Below are 21,376 nucleotides of genomic sequence, written 5' to 3'. Positions count from 1 at the left end.
AGCAGAAGTACATTATTTTCAATGCTCAAACTCTTGGTAAATACAAAGAAAGATTCTGCATTAACAAAAATTCTGCCGAATGGTATTTGGTACACAATTCCGCATCAGCAAAATTCCGCAGTCTTATTTGACAAATAAAATTCTGCTATATAAAAAATAGTCAAATAACCCAATTCATTCATCAAATCAAAAAGATCATCTACTATATCAGAAACATGAAGTAATTTTTAGTACTGTAAGACTAATTTTTCTTCCTTTTGATAATCATATATTATTTTTGTTGTGGAAGGGATGTAGAATTTTTGTAGAAATTGAGTTTTTCTTCCTCTGCCATCACTTAAACTTCTGTGTATGACCTAATTGATGTGTTTCACCTAAAGTTTAATTTTTTTTTTTTTGAAAAAACCTAAAGTTTAATTTTAAGATTTAGGTTTGAACTTGTTCAAAAAAAAAAGATTTAGGTTTGAAATATTTTTGGTCCTTTGCAATCTCTGGTAGAATTTTCATTCATTGTTCTTATTTAGATTCTCATTCAGATTTTTTATGCAAACTTGTTTATCCTCACCTTCCTATATTGTTGTAGTTTAAATCAATCATTAGTATGTATATTAACACTAAGTTTCCAATGCTGGCTTGGATTGAAAGACTGAGTAGTGTGCAAGTTGGGATTTTTTTAAGCATAACAGATCAAGAGCATAAAGCCTGAATCTCAAAAACAAGATTATCGAAATTGCCCTTGTAATTTTGGTGGTAATGTAAGTTTGGAATAATAATTTCTGTAATAAATTAACCCTCTGCAATAGGTAGTAACACTGTACAAAACCTACACATGCAGGTAAACAAAATAAAAAGCTTATCTCGCACAGTACGTGACCCATGGCCATCGCGTACCGGAGACGGCGCCTTCTTCCAATGGTTTAAGTTTCTACACAAAGAAGTGTTTCAGATTGTTTGTTAATTAATGTTATTAGTACTCATGTGGTATTTTCACTAACTAGTTGTGTTCAGGACAGTTGGAGACTATTTTGATGATTTATTCCACTAGAATTTGTAACCAACTAAAAAAACCTTAGCATTAAGTTTTAAAACCGTCCCAAGTTTCCAATGCTGGCTCCTTCAAAAAAAGTTTCAAATATTGGTGCCTCCTTAACAATTTATTGCCAAAGTTTGACAAAAAATTTCATTGTCTAATCGAAACTAGAAATGAAATTGCTACATTAAAAAAGAAACAAATGAATAGTTCAGTTTTGAACTGAAATTGCGAACTGTTGTGCAGTTGAGAAAATTGACTATAGAAATATCAAATCAAAGGCAAATTATAATCAATTTACAATTAGATAACAACGTAGTAGGCTGAGGGTTGCACCCCTCCTAAGCGTAGCCCAAAAAGGCACCAAAATTCCAACTTCAAAATATTTAAACTAAGATTGAAGGGGGCCGCGCGAACGCAGGCCCCCACAGCAACAAATTATGATGTAGGCTCCACCACTTGGGTAGACCTTAGAAAGGCACCCCTCCTAAGTGCAATGGAAGTCACCTTTCTAGGCCATGGGCCTTCTTGATCACCCATTGACCCCATCCAGGTAAGTATTTAATCCAATGCCATACCCTTTCTTTATATATCCCACTTTCCTCACCGCTCTGTTTGATATTGTCGATGTGGGACTTATTGTTTCACATACATTTGCACAAGCTACTATTGTTTGTGCTTTCTATATTCTTTCTAAACAATTGGATATCCATTTGTAATGGCTACAACATCATTTTGAAAATCTAAACTAGGACAAATTTGTCTCCCAAGATTTAATGCACCAGTTGTATGTCTCAACCACAATCACAGAATGTAATATAATATACTTGAAACACATATTTGTCACTTCCATTGGGATACAAATTAAACCATTGCAGCTGTGGAAACTGATATTTTTAGTTGAACTGGTGATATCTTTGCATCCAAAAGCTAAGAGAAAATAGCTAAGATATGAATTTTTGTAAAGTTTGTTTGTAGTTTGGGATAAAATAAACATAGCGAGTTTGTTTTGTTTTAAAACTTAGAACAACAGGCAGAGGAAAAATGTTACAATTTCGCATCTCTCCGGACAAAGAAAATATTAGTGGAATATGATTTCATATTAATTAAGAAAACTGATTTATCCGTATTCAACCAATAACACTCAGTTGTATTCATATATATGGGATTAAATTGTGAGTCATAAGAAGAGACCACAAACAAACTTAAAATTTCTCTTACAAAAATGACCAGAATGAGTATTTACTAATATTGTATCATATGATCTTTGACTTTCGCTAAACAGACATGGAAACTGCATGAGAGAGGCATGCGTTTGGTGCTCGTGGACAAGGTCTTGGACCCTGATGACTATAATGGAGAACAAGTGAAGAAAATGTTAGTGATCAAGCATCAACTGGAATGAGACCAGGAGATTAGTGGAGCACCTGAAACCAACTATGTCTATGTTTGTAGAAACAAATCTTAGGTCTCGTGAAGGCCACTCTACCTCAACTTGTTATTCTACATCTAATGCTACTGCCTCCGTTTCTGTTCTATCAGCTCGATGATTGTATGGAGCAGTAAAGGGAATTGAACCAAAAAGGGCTTGATGTTAAGGAATTTGGTTATGTGTTATTGTGACCCCTCCCAAATTTCGACAGACCAAAAGAGCATTTGAGCTCAAGATGGATCGTTAATTGTAGCTTTGTTTCTCATTTTATTAACTTTTTAGTTGAGTTTAATCGAAGATAAACAAACGAGGTTGCTCATTTATTAGTTGGGGTACCTATTAGTTAGCTCCAATATTTTCATTGATGTACCAACATGGATTCCACCTTCAGGAAAGGATTATAGAATCCCATATTTATTACTTTTTGTTCAAAAACATTTTGAAACTAAATAGATGCCAGCATTAGATGCTAACATATTACATGCATTTCTGTCCAAACAAAATTTGCATGTGGAATATTGTGGTTTTATGCATTTAGGATAATCGAGATTGTTAGGTCGAGATTGAACCGTTTTTATTTCATGTTCAGTATTTTTTATTTTTTAAAAAATGTTTTGAAATATGTCTGTTGTTCAACAACGTTATCCTTAATGCGTGAATTCGTCAACATCACTGTCCCATTCTGTATTGTTGTGACAAAAAAATAGTAAAGATGCTAGAAGAAAATAAAGAAATATGTTGAGTAATTATCTAAGAGAGAAAGAAAAGGGATGGAAAGACATGAAAAAACAAGGTTTGATATAGAAAATCTAAAATGTAAAGATCTTATGTTAACAACTTGATCCTATTAATTTTCAATATAAAAACGAAAAGCTAACACCTATTAGAAAAAGTAACTAACACCTATTAGAAAAAGTAACAAAAAATAACAAACTATGTATTCAAAATAAAAAAAGAATCAAAATTCTTGTTAGATACTAATATCTTATCTAAGCTTAGATGAGAAAGAGAAAAAACCAATAAAATAGCTTAGGTCTCTGAGTCTTTCTTCGTCATTATTAATATTTTTCCTGAGAAAAATATTGAACCAATTCTTCAAGATTGTGCAGCCTTTGCCTAAATTGAATAATTAGTATTAAGTGTGTCAATGTCGAGGCCCTTCAGCTTCACTACCGACTCAACACGACCCTTAAGAGTATTCCGCTCCATAAGCCTGAAACACGTCCATACATTGAATCAGTCGCAAATAAACATTACATACGACACTAACACGTAGACTCTGATAATAATTTTAAAAAATAAATAAAAGTGATTGATTGTAATTATTTGTCGGTGTAGGACACAGACACACTTTCACTCGTCAGTGTTTATGCCGCATAATTCATTACTCTTCAACAATAATTTCCACTTCTGAAATCTTTTTCAACCATTCAATTGGCTTACCTTGCCATTTCAGCACGTTTCTTGGCTTGCTCTGCAATCTCTGAAAGCTCCTCATAGCTACTATACTCATTGATAGTGTTGGAGGTAGGAGGCTGAAGACCATGGCGTGATCTTTGCGCTGATGCCCATTGTGCTTCCCTATTTTCTCTACCATAGTCTTTCTTTGATGTGAAGGCAGTCTGTAACGAGAAAATATGAAACAATTAGATAAAAGGAAAAAAAATGCAAGTGCACGAGGCTATCAGCAAGCGGAGTATGGACAAGGTAGATATGTACGCGGCCTTATCCCTGCAAACAGATAGGTTATTTCCAATATTTGAACATAAGTCGACAACCTTACAGTTGCACAAAGGCTTGTCCTTATCAACAATGTGACGAAATGATAAAGTGAAAAAGAAAATAACCTACCTTGTTTTCCAAGATATTGTTCCATGCCTTTCCACTCAGAATATAACGGATTGCGATTTTCAGTAAATCAAGAGGGATGTAGGTCACCAGACTGTACAACCAGATTACGCCGGCCCAACCCCATCCCATTCCCTTAATTCTTGCAAATTCCCAATCTGCATACACGGCTATGACTGTTGCAACCTGTCAAGTTACAAAACAAACTATTGTTACCACAACAGAAAGAAAAGGAGTGCTCAGGATTAATAGCATATATCTTAGGGAGTATTGGCGGACAGAAGGGCACGTCAGTGTGTGTTCGTCCGCTTTTCTCAATAAAAATAATAGAAGTGATAAAATTTTATGCAGTTATTATTTTTAAAAAACTAGTTATTTGAAGAATAAAGGTTCAAGCTTACCAGCTGAGCGAGGACAAAAGCGCCTAGTAGGAGAAGACCAGGTCTATCGGCGAAAGACCAATTGCGAGACCTAGTTACAAAAATTAGCGCTTGGCTTATTATACTGACTTGCAGGTATAGAGCTGCCATCATCTCAGCAGGATTATTTCTCAAAGACCTCACACCAAACTTGTCCTGCAACATGTTTAAAGCTTATAGTGCTTAGTATTTCTCCTAGTTGGTGATGATATTTAAATGAAAAAATATAAACATATATAAATTTAATTTACCGAGAAAAAGTCAGAATCATGCATGGCCCAGAAAAATATGACTGTCATTAGGGCCATGTAACTGCCAAGCACAATACCAGTAGCAAATATTTCCTTTAGTTTCCAGCTATCAGGTAGTGGAGATGGTTTAACTCTATCCTTTGATATTGTCATAATGGTACCTACATGTGTATATGGCAGTGTTAGGAAATTGAGTTAAATATTTTACATTAGTTAATAATATTAAAATAAAATGAAAGTCGTGAATCGTGATAATGTTATCTTACCATCATTCAGTATTGCAATGATCAAAACCATGAATGGTGCAAAATCAAATTTCCAAATCAAAGCAATTAACATGAAACCAAACTGCCAAAATAATAAATTAAAAAAAACCAATGATTTAAATGTTCAAGTACATAAAAATAAATGTAACATTATTTTCTAAAGCCAACTTCAACACATACCACGATACGGATGGTGATTGACACAGCATAAATCTGTTCACAACCAAACATTTTGTCATTAGAACACTAAAAAAAATTAAGTAAAGTCAAAAGATTGAATTAGATACGCATGGAAACTTACGGTATAATTCTTCATTCTCTGGAAAATGGACCTGCTGGTGAGCACAGCACTGATAATGACACTGAGACCAGGTTCAGTGAGGACAATATCAGAAGCACTTCTAGCAGCATCTGTAGCATCAGCAACAGCAATTCCAATATCTGCTTTCTTTAGCGCCGGGGCGTCATTTACACCATCTCCAGTCATTCCACAAATATGCTTCCTCTCTTGAAGCCTCTTGACAATTTCATATTTGTGTTCTGCAATTTCATACAAAGAGAAAAGGGGTTAAACACTTTTTAATTGGACATCATTAAAAGGTGTCCAAAGTGTGTCTGAGAAGTGTCCGTGTCCAAAACAACTTAAATATGATAAATATATAAATGATTGTCGCCTTTGATTTTTGGTTTTGACAGGGAATCTATCTAAGGGATGGAGCAATTCGACAATCAAAATTCCTGCCAAAACAAAAAATTAACATTAAAAAAAACATACCTGGAAATACTCCGGCAAATCCGTCAGCCTTCTCAATCAACTCGTCAATAGGAACATCTAAAGTAGAAGCATCCCTGTCTTGACCAAGCAGGGCAGATGATGGATACATATTTGTTCCCATTCCAAGCCTTCTACCTGTTTCTTTACCAATGGCCAGCTGATCCCCTAGAGAAAAACAGAATCCGCGATTAATTTCAAACTTCAAAGCTATAAACTTTGATCTATGGTATGAGCTACAAATGGTTCTAAATTAAAGTTGGTGGCCCCAGTTACATTTTCGCTGAATTACGTTTGTGGAGACCTCTAAAACTTTATATTGCAATCACAATTGCAGTTACAAACTGCAATTTAGAACAATGTAATATAGTAAAGTATGGTCTCGTGTTTTACCAGTAATCATCTTGACATTCACACCAAGTTCAAGAGCTCTTCTAATCGTTTCAGCACTATCATGTCTAGGAGGATCAAACAATGGTAACAAACCAACAAATTGCCATGGTGCACCAGGACTATCTTTTGTTCTCTCAGGTACTTCCTGTTTACACAAATCATACAATACAAGCAAAAATAAAACAAGGGAATTCGTTCAAGTCGGAAAGAAAAAAAAAATAGCTGATATCATCTTTACTTACCTGATAAGCAACACCTAACGATCGAAGTCCACGTTCAGCAAACCTATCAATCACCGCATGAGCCCTTTTACTCACATTCTCTTTGCAGTTACAAAGCTCCAATATCTGAAATAACATAACATCATGTCTTAGTTAGTCATCTTATTAAACATAACAAAGATAACACCAGGGTCTAGCGTAAGTGGTTGATGCTCATAGTGTGTGAGTGTTGTAAACCTTGGAATTCAATTCCTATTGATAAAGAAAACACATAACAAGTTGAAACTCATATCTACCTGTTCAGGAGCCCCTTTGCTAGATCGATGCCAATTTCCATCAGAATCAATATAGGTAAGAGCAGTCCTCTTGTCTACAGGATTGAATGGTAGAAAATGCACCTCATTGATACCAGCTCTAGCCTGATCAATCAACATTCCAAATTCAATAAAAAAAAAAATCTTTATATTTTGCTTTCTAGTCCAAAGAAAGAGATTGAGTAAATCAGCATTTCGAAAGAGATTTATTTTGATTTTAATTTGACATGTTTTACCTCTAGTGGATCAGGAAGCATTCCAACAATGGCAGTATCTATAGCATCCTGATTTTCAACCCTAGAAGCTCTTGCAGCCAGAAGTATCACAAAGTCCTTATCCATACCCCTAGAAAACACCTCAATCAAGTTTGTATCAACACTAAGCTTATTCAAAGTGAGAGTTCCAGTTTTATCACTGCAAAGAACATCCATTCCAGCCATTTCCTCAATAGCTGTCATTCTTTTTGTAATTGCACCTTGCTGTGAAAGCCTATGAGAACCAATAGCCATAGTGACAGACAAAACAGTTGGCATTGCAATTGGAATTCCACCTATCAAAAGCACCAAAAGATTGTCGATTCCATCTCTATACTTGCGGTGTTGTATCGGATACATCACAATAATCTCAATGAGTATTCCAACAGCAATTGAACAAATACAGAAATTTCCAATTGCTGTAAGCACTTGTTGAAAGTGTCCAACTTGGTTAGTACTATCAACCAAATGAGCTGCTTTGCCGAAAAAGGTGTGGACACCAGTTGCATACACAATTGCTTCAATCTCACCCTTCTTGACAGTTGATCCTGAAAACACTTCTTGTGTGGCATACTTTGTCACAGGAAGTGATTCTCCTGTCAAAGCAGACTGATCAACGCTTAAAGCATCGCCCTCAAGAAGACGCGCATCAGCTGGGATGATGTCTCCTAACTTAATGCTGATTATGTCTCCTGGTACTAAAATTGCAGCATCTTGTTCACTCCATTTGCCATCTCTTAGTACCTAAAATTTTTGGTGGCCACAAAAGTTGAACAAGTGTTAATAATAAAACAGTTTCACACATGCATATATAAGTTTTTGGCATTAAACGCTACTTTAAAGAGTAAAATTAAAACTAAAAATAGGAGTACAAAAAACTTATTTGTTGATTATTGTTATTATTTAGTTTAAAAGATTTTATTCTTGTTGATAGAATGATAAAATTTGAGTTCATTAACAATGAAATAGATAAAATTATCAAATGTCTTTTATTTGATTTAAAAAACCTCTATCAGTTACTTTTGAAAAGTTGTTTATAAATTATATCTATGTTCTATAGATAAAAACAATGTTGTCAATTGTGAATCGCGGAAAATAATGGTTTATTGAAATTCCACGATGCAACATTGTTATAGCCACTATTAAAATTCCGTGACGCAATATTTCATGGGACGATAGCAATTTGTTCAAATTTTGCAATGTAATAGTGTTGTTTAACAACACTGCATAAACGATAATTTCTTGTTTTTAATTAAGATCATTTTAAAAATACAATATTGTGTAACTTCTTCCTTTTATGAAGATAAGTCAAAAATAAGTTAAGGTCAAACATAGCTTATATACGAGCAAATGGAACATGATAACAACACGATATTGTATTTTTAAACAAGTAAAAGATATATAGAGACGTACGCTACCACATAACACAACGTGGATAAGAAAATTGTGTTTTCTTAATATAAAGTAGTAACGATATTTCTAATATTAAATAAATAAATAAATAAGAGAACTGTGATTTATTTGCAATGATATGAGTTAGTAAAGAGAAGTAAAATTTTCAAACAAACCTTAGCCTTGGGAGCTAAACCAGCCATGAGAGCAGCGGCAGCGTTGCCGGCATTGTTTTCTTCAATGAAACTGATGGTGGAGTTGATGACCAAGAGAGCAATGATTCCGACAAAGTCTTGCCAATCAGGAGGCCTTCCATCACCATTAGCCAAAGCAATGGCCATAATAGCAGCAGCTTCCATAACCCATGACAAAGGGTTCCACATAAAACCTAAAAACTTCAAAAACTTGTTCTCACTTTTCTCTTCCAGTTTGTTTGGTCCAAAGACTTGAAGCCTGCTGGCTCCTTCCTCTGATGTCAGACCTTGTCTTGAACATTTTAGATGATCAAACACTTCTTCTATTGGAACCCGTTCCTAATAACAAACAACAAAATCAACAAGGTTTCTTCTGTCTCATAGATTATATTATATAGCTAGTAAAAACCCTTCAAAATCATGAGTTTTGTTATACAATATAATATGAAAGAGCTAAATCATAAGTCAGCTATTTTTTACAAAGCTAAATATTATAGTTAGTTATATAAGAGAAAACCATAATTTTCATTCACAATAAAATGATAAACCAAAATGAAATGTCTCACGAACCTCCACCCGTACGTGGTATGGATAAGTACCCGGAACGGGTACTTCACCTTTTTATGAAAGAGTGATAATTGACATATAAATAACTTTTCATGCATATGTAAAACAACCAAAACCTAAAATCTTATGTAACCACCGCCAATTAAAAAACAAACAAACAAATATAAACCAAGAGTTCTTAACGCTACCAATTAAAAAACAAACAAACAAATATAAACCCTAACAAGAGTTTTTAGTATGACTTTCATATAGTTTGATCATCGGTGACGACAAAGAAAGAAAACGGCATGTGACGGCATATTTAAAGCATCATTCATGATTTATTAACAAAAAAAAATCATTCATGATTGTAAATTTTTCATATATACTGATCTCTATGAAATTAAACATTAATAATATTTGATTTGATGGAAATATCGACGTAATAAATAACATGACCAATATTTTTTGAGGCATAAACATGAACAAACAAAAAAAGGAGAGAGATGGAGAGAAGAGAAGTATTATACCAAATTGACATCCTCGTTTTTCATCTGCTCAAGGTTGATGCTACCCATGGTGGGAGATCGAGCTGAAGAATGAGACACCAAATAATGTGAATTATTAGAGTTGTTTAAATAGAGGGGATTGAAGGGTAGAGAGTCATAGAATGAGTGAAAAAGTTCAATGAAGGATGAGAATGAATTTGAAAGATAGAGGCTTGAATATAGGGTTTTCTGTTATGTTAGGGCATACGTGATGTGAAGTGAAGCAGTCAAACCCACTCTTAAATTCTATTTCATATACAAAATACCCAATTTAACCCACTCTTAATATCACACTCGGTAATTTCATTGCATCAATGTACCTTAGATTAGTAGTAAAATTGATTTTCAGCCAATATAATTCACAGTTGCACATACTTGGTACCTTAAATACTATTACACATGTTTATAAAGAATTTCTAAACTCAGCATCTCATGTTATTTCTTTTCATTGAGATCCATTTTCCTTTCTATCCATTTTTTTTTGAAATGCGCAACAATTTTTATTAAATTTCATCAAATAAATTGAACCAAAAAAAGAAACAAGAATTTCCCTCTCGTGGCAAGCCTCTTGTTCATGTAAAAAGAAACAAGAATTTTTTTTAAAGATTATAGTGTGTGCCTTTTTTCAAACTGCAATTGAAATTTAAAGAGAAAGATGGAGAAGTGAAAGACCGCCAAAATAAATAAAATTAAATAGAGGCTTAGAATAAAATAAAATAGATGGTGAAGGTTAAAGATATAAAAAGAAGTTGACAGACAACAAAAATAAGTGGTGTTTTCATAGACAACAATTTTTGAAGAGGTTAAACAATGAAGAAGAGAAGTGAGAGAAAGTGTGTGTATTAGAGATTTAGAATTTTCGTTCATCGATATAGCAAATAGACGGGAGTCTGATCTTAATGCAATTAGTATGTATATTGATTGAATTTGTGATTATAAATTGAATATGGCAAGCCAATGCATTGGTAATGGCAAAATATGAAACTTAGCATCCTTCATTTTTATATAAGGCTTGACTACAATTTTACCGCCTTTATTTTGGCTTAATTTGAATTACCCACACCTCCACATACGCGCACGTGCATCATTTAAGCTCATTTTCCTTGATGTGGAATAAATTATATCATTTCATTATCCACCTAATTTGTATTTGGTGATAGGAATATTATTTATTTTTAAAATTAAAAATATTTTGCATAATAAAAAAACACATAAAAATTCAAAATAAAAAATCAGCAAAGTAGTTTAAAATAACAGAAAATTACTTGTGAAAAAGAGTAAAATGCTGAAAAAATCAAAAACAAGAAAACTAGTATAAAACAGAAAAAATCAATAAGCAAACAGAAATAAAAAACCATAAAATCAATAAAGAAAATAGATTATAAAGAAAAAAACAAAAATAAGCAGAAAAAAGTATAAAAGTATAAAAGTATAGAAAAAATACTAGAAAAACAAGAAAAATACTACAATAAAGCACCATTATAAATACAACGAGAAACCAGCATTCGCATGTAAATATTTGGATATTTATTACCATAGTTATATTTTTATATTTCAACGACTTTTTTTTTTCAAGATAAAAATATAACTATATTGATTATCCAAATAATTATAGTTATATGGTCATTTTTCCATGTATTTATAATATTATTATTTTTTTGGTATTTTTCTTGTTGGTAAGTGGGGATAACCTTCATTAACCAAAAACAGGTATTACAACCACAACAACATAGAAACAAGAGTTAGGCTCGTACAAGTCCAAGAAAAGGTCACAACCTCACAATCTTAACACTAGGCTCATCATCTGATTACTTTTCAATGTAGACATCTCTTTGATTTGGCGAAGAAGCTCCTGAGCTGACTAATGAATTTCCTGAAATATGTTGGCATTCCTTTCTTTCCAAATCATATATTGGGTTACACTCAACATAATTCTAATCAATTGATGTGTAGTGTTGTTCCTTGCATTGACTTTGCATATATTGCATCACTTCCTGCCAATTACTAGTATTAATGTTCATGTTACTACATTGAATTGCATCTTTCCAAACAATCTTACAATACTTACAAGTGAAGAAAAGATGAGGATGAGTTTCATTTTGTTTTTTTTTTGCACAAAGTGCACAAGCACATTGTATTTCGAATTTTCTTGTTTCTCTGGTATTTTCTATAATTTTTTATGTTGCATTTTTCTGCTTTATTTTTTTGTCTTTTATTATTGATTTTCTAGTTTTCTTCATTTTTATGCACTTTTCTAGGTTTTTTTTTTCCTTATTTTTTTGGTTTTTCCTGAATATTTTCAGGTTATTTCTTGTGTTTTTTCCTGATTTTTTTTCCAGCATTTTAATTATTTTACAAGTAATTTTATGTTCTTGTAAACAATTTTAGTGATTTTTATTTATTTTTTATTTCAAACTTTCATGTATTTTTTTTATCATGCAAAGTATTTTAATTTTAAAAAATAAATAAAATCAACATTAGTAAAGAAAAATTAGGTGCATAATAAAATAATATAATATATTTCACATCAGCAGTGTCATATCAGCGAAAATGAGCTCAAATGTGGTTGGGGAAAAATCCTGAAAAATATAAAATATGGGGTAAAATATTGAGATTAAAATAGGATTTCAAATCTAATTTAAGTAAAAATAGAAGGGGTAAAACTACATTTAAGCCTATATAAAATATATAGATATCATATAGTTTTTTTAGGGGAGATAGATATCATTAGGGTTGAGCATGTTATCCGAAACGGCCCAAAAACTGAAGAATTCAAGTAAACTACGGGTTATACGAGGCTAGTTAAAACGGATCTCGGGTGGGAAAATGAGCAAATTTGGGTCTATGTGGGTTGCAATGGTCGGGCCTGGATTTAAAATTCACAACCCACAAAAAGCCACACCCGACCATATATATGACAAACCGACCGTTTTATTGAATTAAAACAATAGTTTTTATATCAAACCCTAAATCACTCATTAAACCCACACCCGTCTAATAACTCATTAAATTCTTTTCTCTCAAATTCAAATCCAAGCCTAAATCACTCACAATCACAACAACCAACTCCACTCCATCATCTCTTTTTGGTTCTCTTCTCTCTTTCTCAACTCATGAAGTCACCCAATCACCCAAATCTCTAATCTCAATTGATCTTCTACTCTCTCAAACCCATATCAACTCGTTTTCTTCTCTCTTCATACTTCTATGGTAACAAAAAACTATAAATATCGTTCTCTTATCTTCTCTTTTCTAGGAGAGATTTGTTTTTTATTGTATTTTTGTTGTTTTTAGTGGGGGTGTGTTTTTCATGTCTACTATTTCATTGCTCCCTCTTCCTTGTTTCTCTTTTATTTTTCCTTGTTGAGACGCACAACCGACTGAACCCACATGTAGGATCCGTCAAACCGACTAACCTAAGATGCGTTGAAACCGAGACAAGACACAATCAAAGTTGGGTCTTGATTTAGATACTCAGCCCTAGATATCATATAGTTTTTGAGGGGAGATACATATCATAGTTATCAATAAAGTTTTTTTACAATAATTTAAATAACAAATAAATAATATTAAAAATAATTTTAAAAATCCCTTAAATTATATCATCGCAGCAACAATCGTACTATCACTAAAGTATATACCTAAAAAATTGTCACACTACATTTATTTAAGAAAAAATAGCAATAGAAAAATAATACGTTCATTCTTTATTAAAAAAATATGTTCTATATTAAAATTGATAAGTTTTTCGTTGATAACATGTACCAAACAAAACAAGTTGTCATTTTTGTTAAATCAAAGGCTCAAAGTAATTGGACCATGGAGAGGAAGTATACTGACAGTACCATTCTAACCATCATCTTTTTTTTTTTTTTTTTTTTTGTGGTGGTCAGGATTTGAATCCTAGACCTCACATATTTTATGCATTGTCCATATCAACTGAGTTAAACTTACGAGGACATTCTAACCATCATCTAAGTAGAATAGATTTACCTAAGTATCATCTCCATTAATTTTTAATTGTCGTTTGATTATAGATTTACTGATTCTATTTAACTATCGTTTAAATAATTAATTGTATAATTTATCAATTATACTCTTTTTCAATAAAACTAATTAAAATTATCCATTTAGAAAACTCAAGTTTGTTTTTTTTAAACAAAGTTTTTTTAACAAAGTTTGTTTTTTGTTACCAATAATAATAGTCAATGAAAAATTATATTCTATAAATAAGATGAATAATATTGTTAATAGAACAATTATTAAAAAAGTTAGAATAAATTTTATTTTGCTTTTATAATTATTAAAAATGATGTATACAATATTTAGACTATTGACTATTGTTTGTTTGTTATGAAATAGAGTTAAATTGTGTGCAAAATAAAAAGGAATTTGTTGGAGAGAGAGAGAAACTAACAACTGTTTGTTGTGAGAGAAAAATAACTTATTAAATTTATTGAAAAGAGAATATATGTGCAAGAAAATAGAAATCTATTGATGGATTAAAATAAGGGTATAATGGATTGATTTTTATTGGTCAAGAAAATATAAAGGGAATAAATCATTTTTCGAGGTTGGACTTTTATTGGTCGATTTTACCCTCCACTCATTATTAAAATAACAAGTTGATTTAATAAAACATGTAACCATTCTCTTAAAAATAGGAAGAAACAAAACACAAAAAGATAATGGATTGAACCTATAACAATATATATTAACAATATATAAAGATGATATAGCATTTTTAGTTGAATATTTTCTTCCATCTTTACCATTCATTTAAACTATTTTATCATTTTATTTAAATCATCAATAAAAATATTAGATAAATCTCATTAAAATGAATACAAACAACAATAAAAGAACCTTATTTTGACCTTATATAAAAAAAATATTGTGCTTTGATAAACATTTTTTTTCTTTCAATCTTATCACTCACTTAATTGTTTTTACCATTTTATCGTTTTTTACCAACAAGAGTATAAGTTAGTGTCTGTTTTGACACTGATGTTATAGATAATAATATATAAAAGGGATTCGAACCCTAATTTATCATGTGTAAGTTTTCAATAACTACAGTCATTATGTCAATCTACCCAAAAGAAATAGGATTTCTTACGTAGCATGCTTATATGAGACACCATTGAGAGAAGCTTGCATGTGGACTTAAAACATTGTGATTGTAGTAATTATTATTTATTTAATTAATTCCTGTGTGTTAGAAGATCATTACCATACTACACTGTTTCTAATTATTATGTATGTTTTTTTACACATTTAATTGTCAACAAATGAGTTCAACTTCCTTTCAAAAAAAAAAAAGTTCAACTTTAACTGGATCAAATTCAATAGAATTTAAATGAATCGAGAGTCAAATTAGGTGAGTCTTAATTCATGAGATGAATTAATTAAAAGTGCTGCTCAAATAAAAAAAAAAATCAAATTTTTTTCTCCTTGCTCTTTCAGCCTATTCGTTCTTAATATCCATGAATTTGATAATGCTACACATATCACATATGTAAGTAATCAGTAGTAATAATCACAAAGTTGTACCACTAATCAGCTAGTACTTTGAACAGTGTCCTTTGTAGCCTTTTTAATATTTAAACATTTCAATTAATTCAGTAATCAATAGTATATCAAAGTACCAAATTTAGCACATTTGCAGAAAAATTTCAGACTTCTGAACTTTCTAAACATTTGCAAAGAATAGCCACTTTTCTTATTGTCTCAATCTTCCATAGATATTAGATGGCAGCAGCAGCAGAAGAACTTTTGACTATTGCAGCAGTTACTGCACTAAACTAGTTCTTTGCTCCAATAAAGTAGTCTCATGCTCATGCCTTCAATCAAAACTTCTATTTGATACCTAAAATTGGATGTGCCTGCTGAAAGATGTCAGCATAAAAGCCACTCAGATACGGACATGGCCTTGGAAGTATATACTATTAAAATGAATATATTCAACATTTGGTTCAGACCATGTCCTTGCAGGTACAATGTGAAATCTGAATGTTCAGACAATGGTTCAGTCAGCTTGCTTTCCCTATATTTCATATTTTCAAAATTTGTGAAAGAAATAATCAAAATATCAAAATAATGTTTCATTTTTATAACTTTATAAATAGCATGCAAGCATTGCACATAGCAGTTCTTATTTTAATGTCTCTCGCTATGTTTTATGCAATTATACTACAGTATAGCATATTTTGGAACCTTACTAAAAGCAAATATGTTAAAACCTTTCAGTGATCAACTTATAACAGATAAATGAATGTCTCACAAAACCTCATGATTGATTGGTTGATGATTGCATAATGACTCTCAGCAACAGGTTCAAAATATCAGACTACTACTGTATTACTAACTTGTTAGCCATATTCTCAACAATACTGTGTTTTTTTACTATATCTTGAATTCTGAGTCAACAATATATACTTACTGAAAGCATATCAAGCCAGAGAGTGAAAGAAGCTATTACTGAACATTCAATATTACATTGATGGTACAAATGGTCAAAATTTCAAAAATAACTGTTTACCTCATTCTCTGGCTTGATACATATCAGGTGTGTGTGCATGATATTTTCTAATTAGTTAATGGAATTGAATATAGGCATCAAATCAAAAGTTTCAAAAGTACTTACTCTTGCCATAATTCCAAAAGCAGTAATTTTTTTCCCTGATAACAGACGCCACAAGTGATAAAACTAACGAAATCTCAAACAGTAAGATATCACAATATTCACTTACCAGAAACAAAAAAATAAAGACTGCATATTGTATATTAAATTGATACCAAAATTTAATGGTACAATATATGACAAGAAATTCATTTATTGTCACCAAAGCTATTTGAACTAGAAGAGACATTAACTTACAGATCTACATTATGAATAAAGTAAAAAAAAAAACTACAGATATTGTTCTAACTTGGGGCCATGGAATTCAACCATAAAACTGATATCAATATCATCAAGGATTCAATAGATCTTGACTTGTTATTAATATCGAATTTCAATTAATCATCATATTCTAAAATTACATACAGAGCAACCCTTCAGCTCTTATACATGTCACAGTCCCTTGATCCCAGCTACACAATAGTATCCCTGCAAAACTTTTTCTATGTCTGGTCATTGGCAGTAATGCAAACAAAAGCCTTGAGATCTTTTGCAATAGCAACAATACAGCCAATATCAATGCTAACATACAACAGTGCAACCAATCCTGGGCTTCATTTGATAATACCCTTGGTTGCAGTTAAATATATATCGGTTACATCCATGATCTGCATATCGCGGATGTAAAACATTTGAAAGCTCGAAACCAGCATTTGATCCTGGAAGGGCTAGAAATTCCCGTTTGGGAGTCATCTGGTTCGTCCTCATAATAAGATCAGAGTCAAGTACACAGATAATCATCAAGTACTGGTGAGCCATCAGATCCAGATCCATCTTTGCTTATGAAAAAGAAAAAAAAATCTTAACTGATCTGTTATTTCTCAAAAGATTGCATCGAAATTTTCTCCGATTGCAGTGGCCAATCTTCTCCAAGTTGCTTTGGATTTAGCTCCATCGCAACTTTAAAATCATGCAAAGATACCGAGAACTGAGATCTGTGTTCGGGTTCAGATTCAGCCAACCTACCAGCACTCTGCACATGTAAATGATGATTTGGCAACATGCCATTGATGAGTTTCCCCGGAATTTGCGGCTTTGAGACTGGGAACTTTGTTGTTGTCGGCTCATTTGCAGATCTAGCTCCCACTAAATCAACACTAGACTTGATCAATCGTTTCAAGTATACATCCAACACGCTATTCAACACACTTGCACATTCTGGAGAAACACCTCCAAGACCCTGTACCATTGCAATCTGCTCCATGCGTCTTCTCAGCGTATCTGTATCAGATAATCTACCACTGTCACTACAACTAACAAAATCACCAGCGCTATTCACCGGCAATGCTTTCCGGGCCCCACCCACACTTGCAGAGCAGTAAGGAATCCCCAGTGGTGCTATCAATGGATTTCTGGCGAAATTGAGGCGGTTTAATTGCTCGGCCTCCTCTCCATCTTCCACGGTTGATCTTTCAGTCAGCCCTTTGCCACGTATTCTTTGATTTTCTGAAATTCCCTGCATACCATCACCCATAACAATCTCAGGTAGCTCAGAAACTACTTGAAGATGCTGAGTTGGTCGCTGATAATCACATGGAGTAAGAGTTCCATTCTCCATGTCAACCTTACTACCACTGTCTTCTGTCGCTGTATATTGATGAGCAACAGAATCAACTTTACCATTTGGTCCAAGTGGACTCGGTCTGTCTTTAAGCTTGCGATCACGCATTCCAGACCGTAACTTGCGTGGGGACACAGGCAAAACTCCATTGGTCCAAATGGAAGCGTTGTGATTTTGAAAGCTGGCAGCACTCTGTTCATGCCCATCTTCTCCACCAGGCGACAAATTAGTAACACGTGCTCCTGATTTGGACGAATCCGATGGATGAACTGTCGGTGGGGTCTTGGCTTGCAAGGCATTCTTCAAAATCGACTTTATAAAATGATTGTGTAACGGAAGATTCTCCCTCCCGAGTACCCGAAAACATAACTTATCAAACTCACTCTTACTCAACTTCTGACTCAAAAACCTGTTAAGGTAATAAAAGTATCGCTTCGACTTATCCGGTCCAATCTTCTTTACAATCTGTACTTTCAACTCGCCCAAATCAATTCTCGAGCTCTGTTGGGGTTGCATTTCTCATACAAATTCCAACAAAATCAAAAAACAACCCACACACCAAAAACCTCAATTTATTCCAATTACACTTCCAAATAACCCAAAAATTACCCTCTCCTACATGACTGAAAACAAATCAACCACCATAAACTCTGCAAATACAAACTACCAAAATACACACAAATCATTCTAATAACAGTAACCCAACCTAAAGAACCAATTTTGAACATGAATAAAGCCACCCTTATGCCCCAATTTCAAACACAATGCAACACCAAATCTCAATTTCCCCCAAACCACAAAACCCTAAAAATCAAACCCCAAAAAAATCACACTAACCCAGATCACAAAACCCCTTAATTCAAAGCCAATTCAACAAATTACACACCAAATCAAAACCCTAAGTTCGAAAAATCAAACCAAAGCTTCAAAAAATCTAAGCTTGCGTTTCAGCGAACATTACATCACTTGCACCAATTTCAAAAACCTCATTGCTTCGTGAAACCCCAAAAGCTCCAAACTTTGAATAATTCCGAGATCACTGAATTCAACAAAATTTAGCAAAAAAAAAAATCAGAAAAAAAAAATCTTTTTTTTTTCTTCAGAAAAAAGGGGAAATTACGAAATTATGCAATTTCAATGAAATGAAGCAAAATTGAAGAGTATAAACTATACATTGAATTGAACACTAACCTTGGCGAAGTTCAGAAAAATTGAATTGAAATCTCGAACTTCTTCACTTGCTGATTTCGAATCTTCGAAGCTTCTTCGATTTTTTTCTCTCTCTCTATTTTCTTTTTTTATTTAATTTTTATTTTCTGTGAAATTTTTGTATGAAAATTTTGGTCTCTGCTTCTTCGTGTATAATAAGCTCGATCTCTGCTAAGAGTGTTTCTTTCTTGTTCCTTTCTTTTGTTTCTTATTTTTTGTTTTTTTTATTACAATTTTATTTTTCATAGGTCTTCTCTTTCTTACTAAAATATTTCAGTTTTCCCTCTTTCTCTTTTTATTTTCTGTAATTTGTTCAATTGAATTGGATAATTGTGTGTTATATTTTTCTAGTAAAATTAATTTACAATGTTGAGTTGAATGTATATTATTTATGTTTAATAATACAATCATTGCAATCTTTAATATTCTTCGGTTGCTTCATATAAATTTGTGTCATTTAATCGATTATCAGATGAATCTCAATTTGATGTTTACGATGTTTATGTCGTAGTTTAATGTATCATGTTTTTGTTAAGAGTGTTTATATAAGGTATCGATTCACGAATCGTGATCCTTTTTGTATGACCAGGATCAATATTGTTTATTGTGTCGCGTTTGTCAGATAATATTACATATCGGGCCGCGCTTGTCAGATAATGTTGAGTTGTATTAATGCTATCTCAAGAGACACAAGCACTTAAGCTTGAGAACATTCAATCATGTTGTTGTGAAATTGTAATTCAAACTGGGAAAACTAGTTTGTTTGATGTAAGAGAGTCATGCAAAAATTAGCTAAGAGTGGATTGTACAAAGTCAATGAATGTACCAAAGAAGAGTTGGAAATGTGAACAAGAAGGGTGGATTGTACGTACAATCACTTATGCGAAAGTTATTTAGTTTGAAGCCATAAACCCAAGGCGAGTACAATATACTTTGTTCAATGATAGTTGCCAATAACGGTTATTTGGGAATCATATCCAACAAGACACATGCATGCTACATGTATATATATAAGTGACAAACCCTATTTGGTTAGTTAATTATAAATTAGGTACATGCCAATACATTGGCTTAGCATTTCAATGTTAAGGCCTAATTATAAACAGATTTTTTATTGTTGTAAAAATGGTTACATTTTCATATACTTAACTGTCCAATAATAGTTTGTTATGCCACCAGAGTTCATTGCAATGGAAAAATAATTTCTGAATTTGGAAAATGATGATATCTTTTTAATCAATTTCAATTCAATTATTTTATGTTCGGCTATGCATTGTCCTCCTCTTATTCATAATTTCTAACTTCTTTAAATTATATTTGTGGCCCCTTAACTTAATTTCAGGTAATTCTTTAATCCTTGAATTATCTTTTTTCCCCTAATTTGATCTTGTATGGTATAAAATGTTAACGATGTTATCTTTTTTCGCACAACAAAACACATATCTTCATTGAAATAAACTCAAATCTTCATCCCAAGAAGTCATTTCTTCATCGCAAAACCCAAAAAACTCTTCCTGACACACAACCACAACCCACCAAACATTTATATGCGTTGAAAATGAGCAAGATAAAATAGAACTAGATGTTTAAAAGGAAGGAACAAAAAAAATCGGAATGAAAGGTTGTTTATTTGGGGAAATAGATGGATGTAGGAAGCATGTTTAACATATCTAAGTAAATCATTACAAGACCTAAATGAATCATTGCACAATTGAAACGAAGAGACTTTTGTTAAACTCACGCACCAACGAATTAACCTCAAATCTCCAAGGAGCAATTTGATTAAGAGAATATTCAACGAATTATGAGTATGATGTTGATTTAAATCAGATTCAAGGAATTCAATGTCATCAAAGAGAAATGAGATTGTGGATTGGTGTTTGTGATTTAGAGAAATTTGATCTTTTATGGATTTTTGAATGAGTTTTCTAGGTTTTTTTGTTGAATATGAAGATGATTGTCATGAATTATTTTGTTTTTTTTTTAATGAATGTGTATCAAATTCTGTAAAAAAAAAAAAAAAAGTAATAACAAATAATAATGT

At 32.4% G+C, this 21,376-nt stretch overlaps 2 protein-coding genes and 1 non-coding gene across 3 annotated transcripts; all 3 read right to left on the bottom strand.

Moving 5' to 3' along the window:
- Nucleotides 1-1,430: 1,430 nt before the first annotated feature.
- On the bottom strand, nt 1,431-1,591 carry LOC112418750 (U1 spliceosomal RNA). The gene has a single exon (XR_003008840.1). It is a non-coding gene; the product is annotated as a U1 spliceosomal RNA (small nuclear RNA).
- A 1,854-nt stretch (nt 1,592-3,445) lies between these two features.
- On the bottom strand, nt 3,446-9,910 carry LOC25481866 (plasma membrane ATPase 4). The gene is made up of 15 exons (XM_013610263.3): nt 9,863-9,910; nt 8,769-9,125; nt 7,183-7,944; nt 6,929-7,051; nt 6,654-6,758; nt 6,412-6,556; nt 6,022-6,186; nt 5,548-5,786; nt 5,427-5,459; nt 5,247-5,328; nt 4,981-5,141; nt 4,712-4,885; nt 4,314-4,496; nt 3,906-4,084; nt 3,446-3,675 (listed from the first exon to the last, which is right to left on the bottom strand). The coding sequence occupies exons 1-15, from the start codon at nt 9,908-9,910 to the stop codon at nt 3,579-3,581; spliced, it is 2,853 nt and encodes a 950-aa protein (XP_013465717.1). The 3' UTR covers nt 3,446-3,578.
- A 6,749-nt stretch (nt 9,911-16,659) lies between these two features.
- Nucleotides 16,660-19,554, bottom strand: LOC120579462 (uncharacterized). The gene is made up of 2 exons (XM_039831834.1): nt 19,315-19,554; nt 16,660-19,162 (listed from the first exon to the last, which is right to left on the bottom strand). Exon 2 carries the CDS (start codon nt 18,637-18,639, stop codon nt 17,377-17,379), a length of 1,263 nt encoding a protein of 420 aa, XP_039687768.1. The 5' UTR covers nt 18,640-19,162; nt 19,315-19,554; the 3' UTR covers nt 16,660-17,376.
- Between the last annotated feature and the right edge of the window lie 1,822 nt (nt 19,555-21,376).

Source organism: Medicago truncatula, chromosome 1, assembly GCF_003473485.1.
Source record: "Medicago truncatula cultivar Jemalong A17 chromosome 1, MtrunA17r5.0-ANR, whole genome shotgun sequence".
NCBI classification, from domain to species: domain Eukaryota; kingdom Viridiplantae; phylum Streptophyta; class Magnoliopsida; order Fabales; family Fabaceae; genus Medicago; species Medicago truncatula.
The sequence above is the reverse complement of the archived record's forward strand: the minus strand, read 5'-3'. Positions and strand labels throughout refer to the sequence as shown.

Excerpts from the sequence above, each read along its gene's own strand:
- LOC25481866 (XM_013610263.3), bottom strand. The coding sequence starts at position 9,910 with ATGGGTAGCATCAACCTTGAGCAGATGAAAAACGAGGATGTCAATTTG. Across the intron at positions 6,557-6,653 it reads CGTTAGGTGTTGCTTATCAG|GAAGTACCTGAGAGAACAAA; the intron begins GTAAGTAAAGAT and ends TTGTGTAAACAG. Across the intron at positions 3,676-3,905 it reads AAACGTGCTGAAATGGCAAG|GCTTATGGAGCGGAATACTC; the intron begins GTAAGCCAATTG and ends GACGTGTTTCAG.
- LOC120579462 (XM_039831834.1), bottom strand. The coding sequence starts at position 18,639 with ATGCAACCCCAACAGAGCTCGAGAATTGATTTGGGCGAGTTGAAAGTA.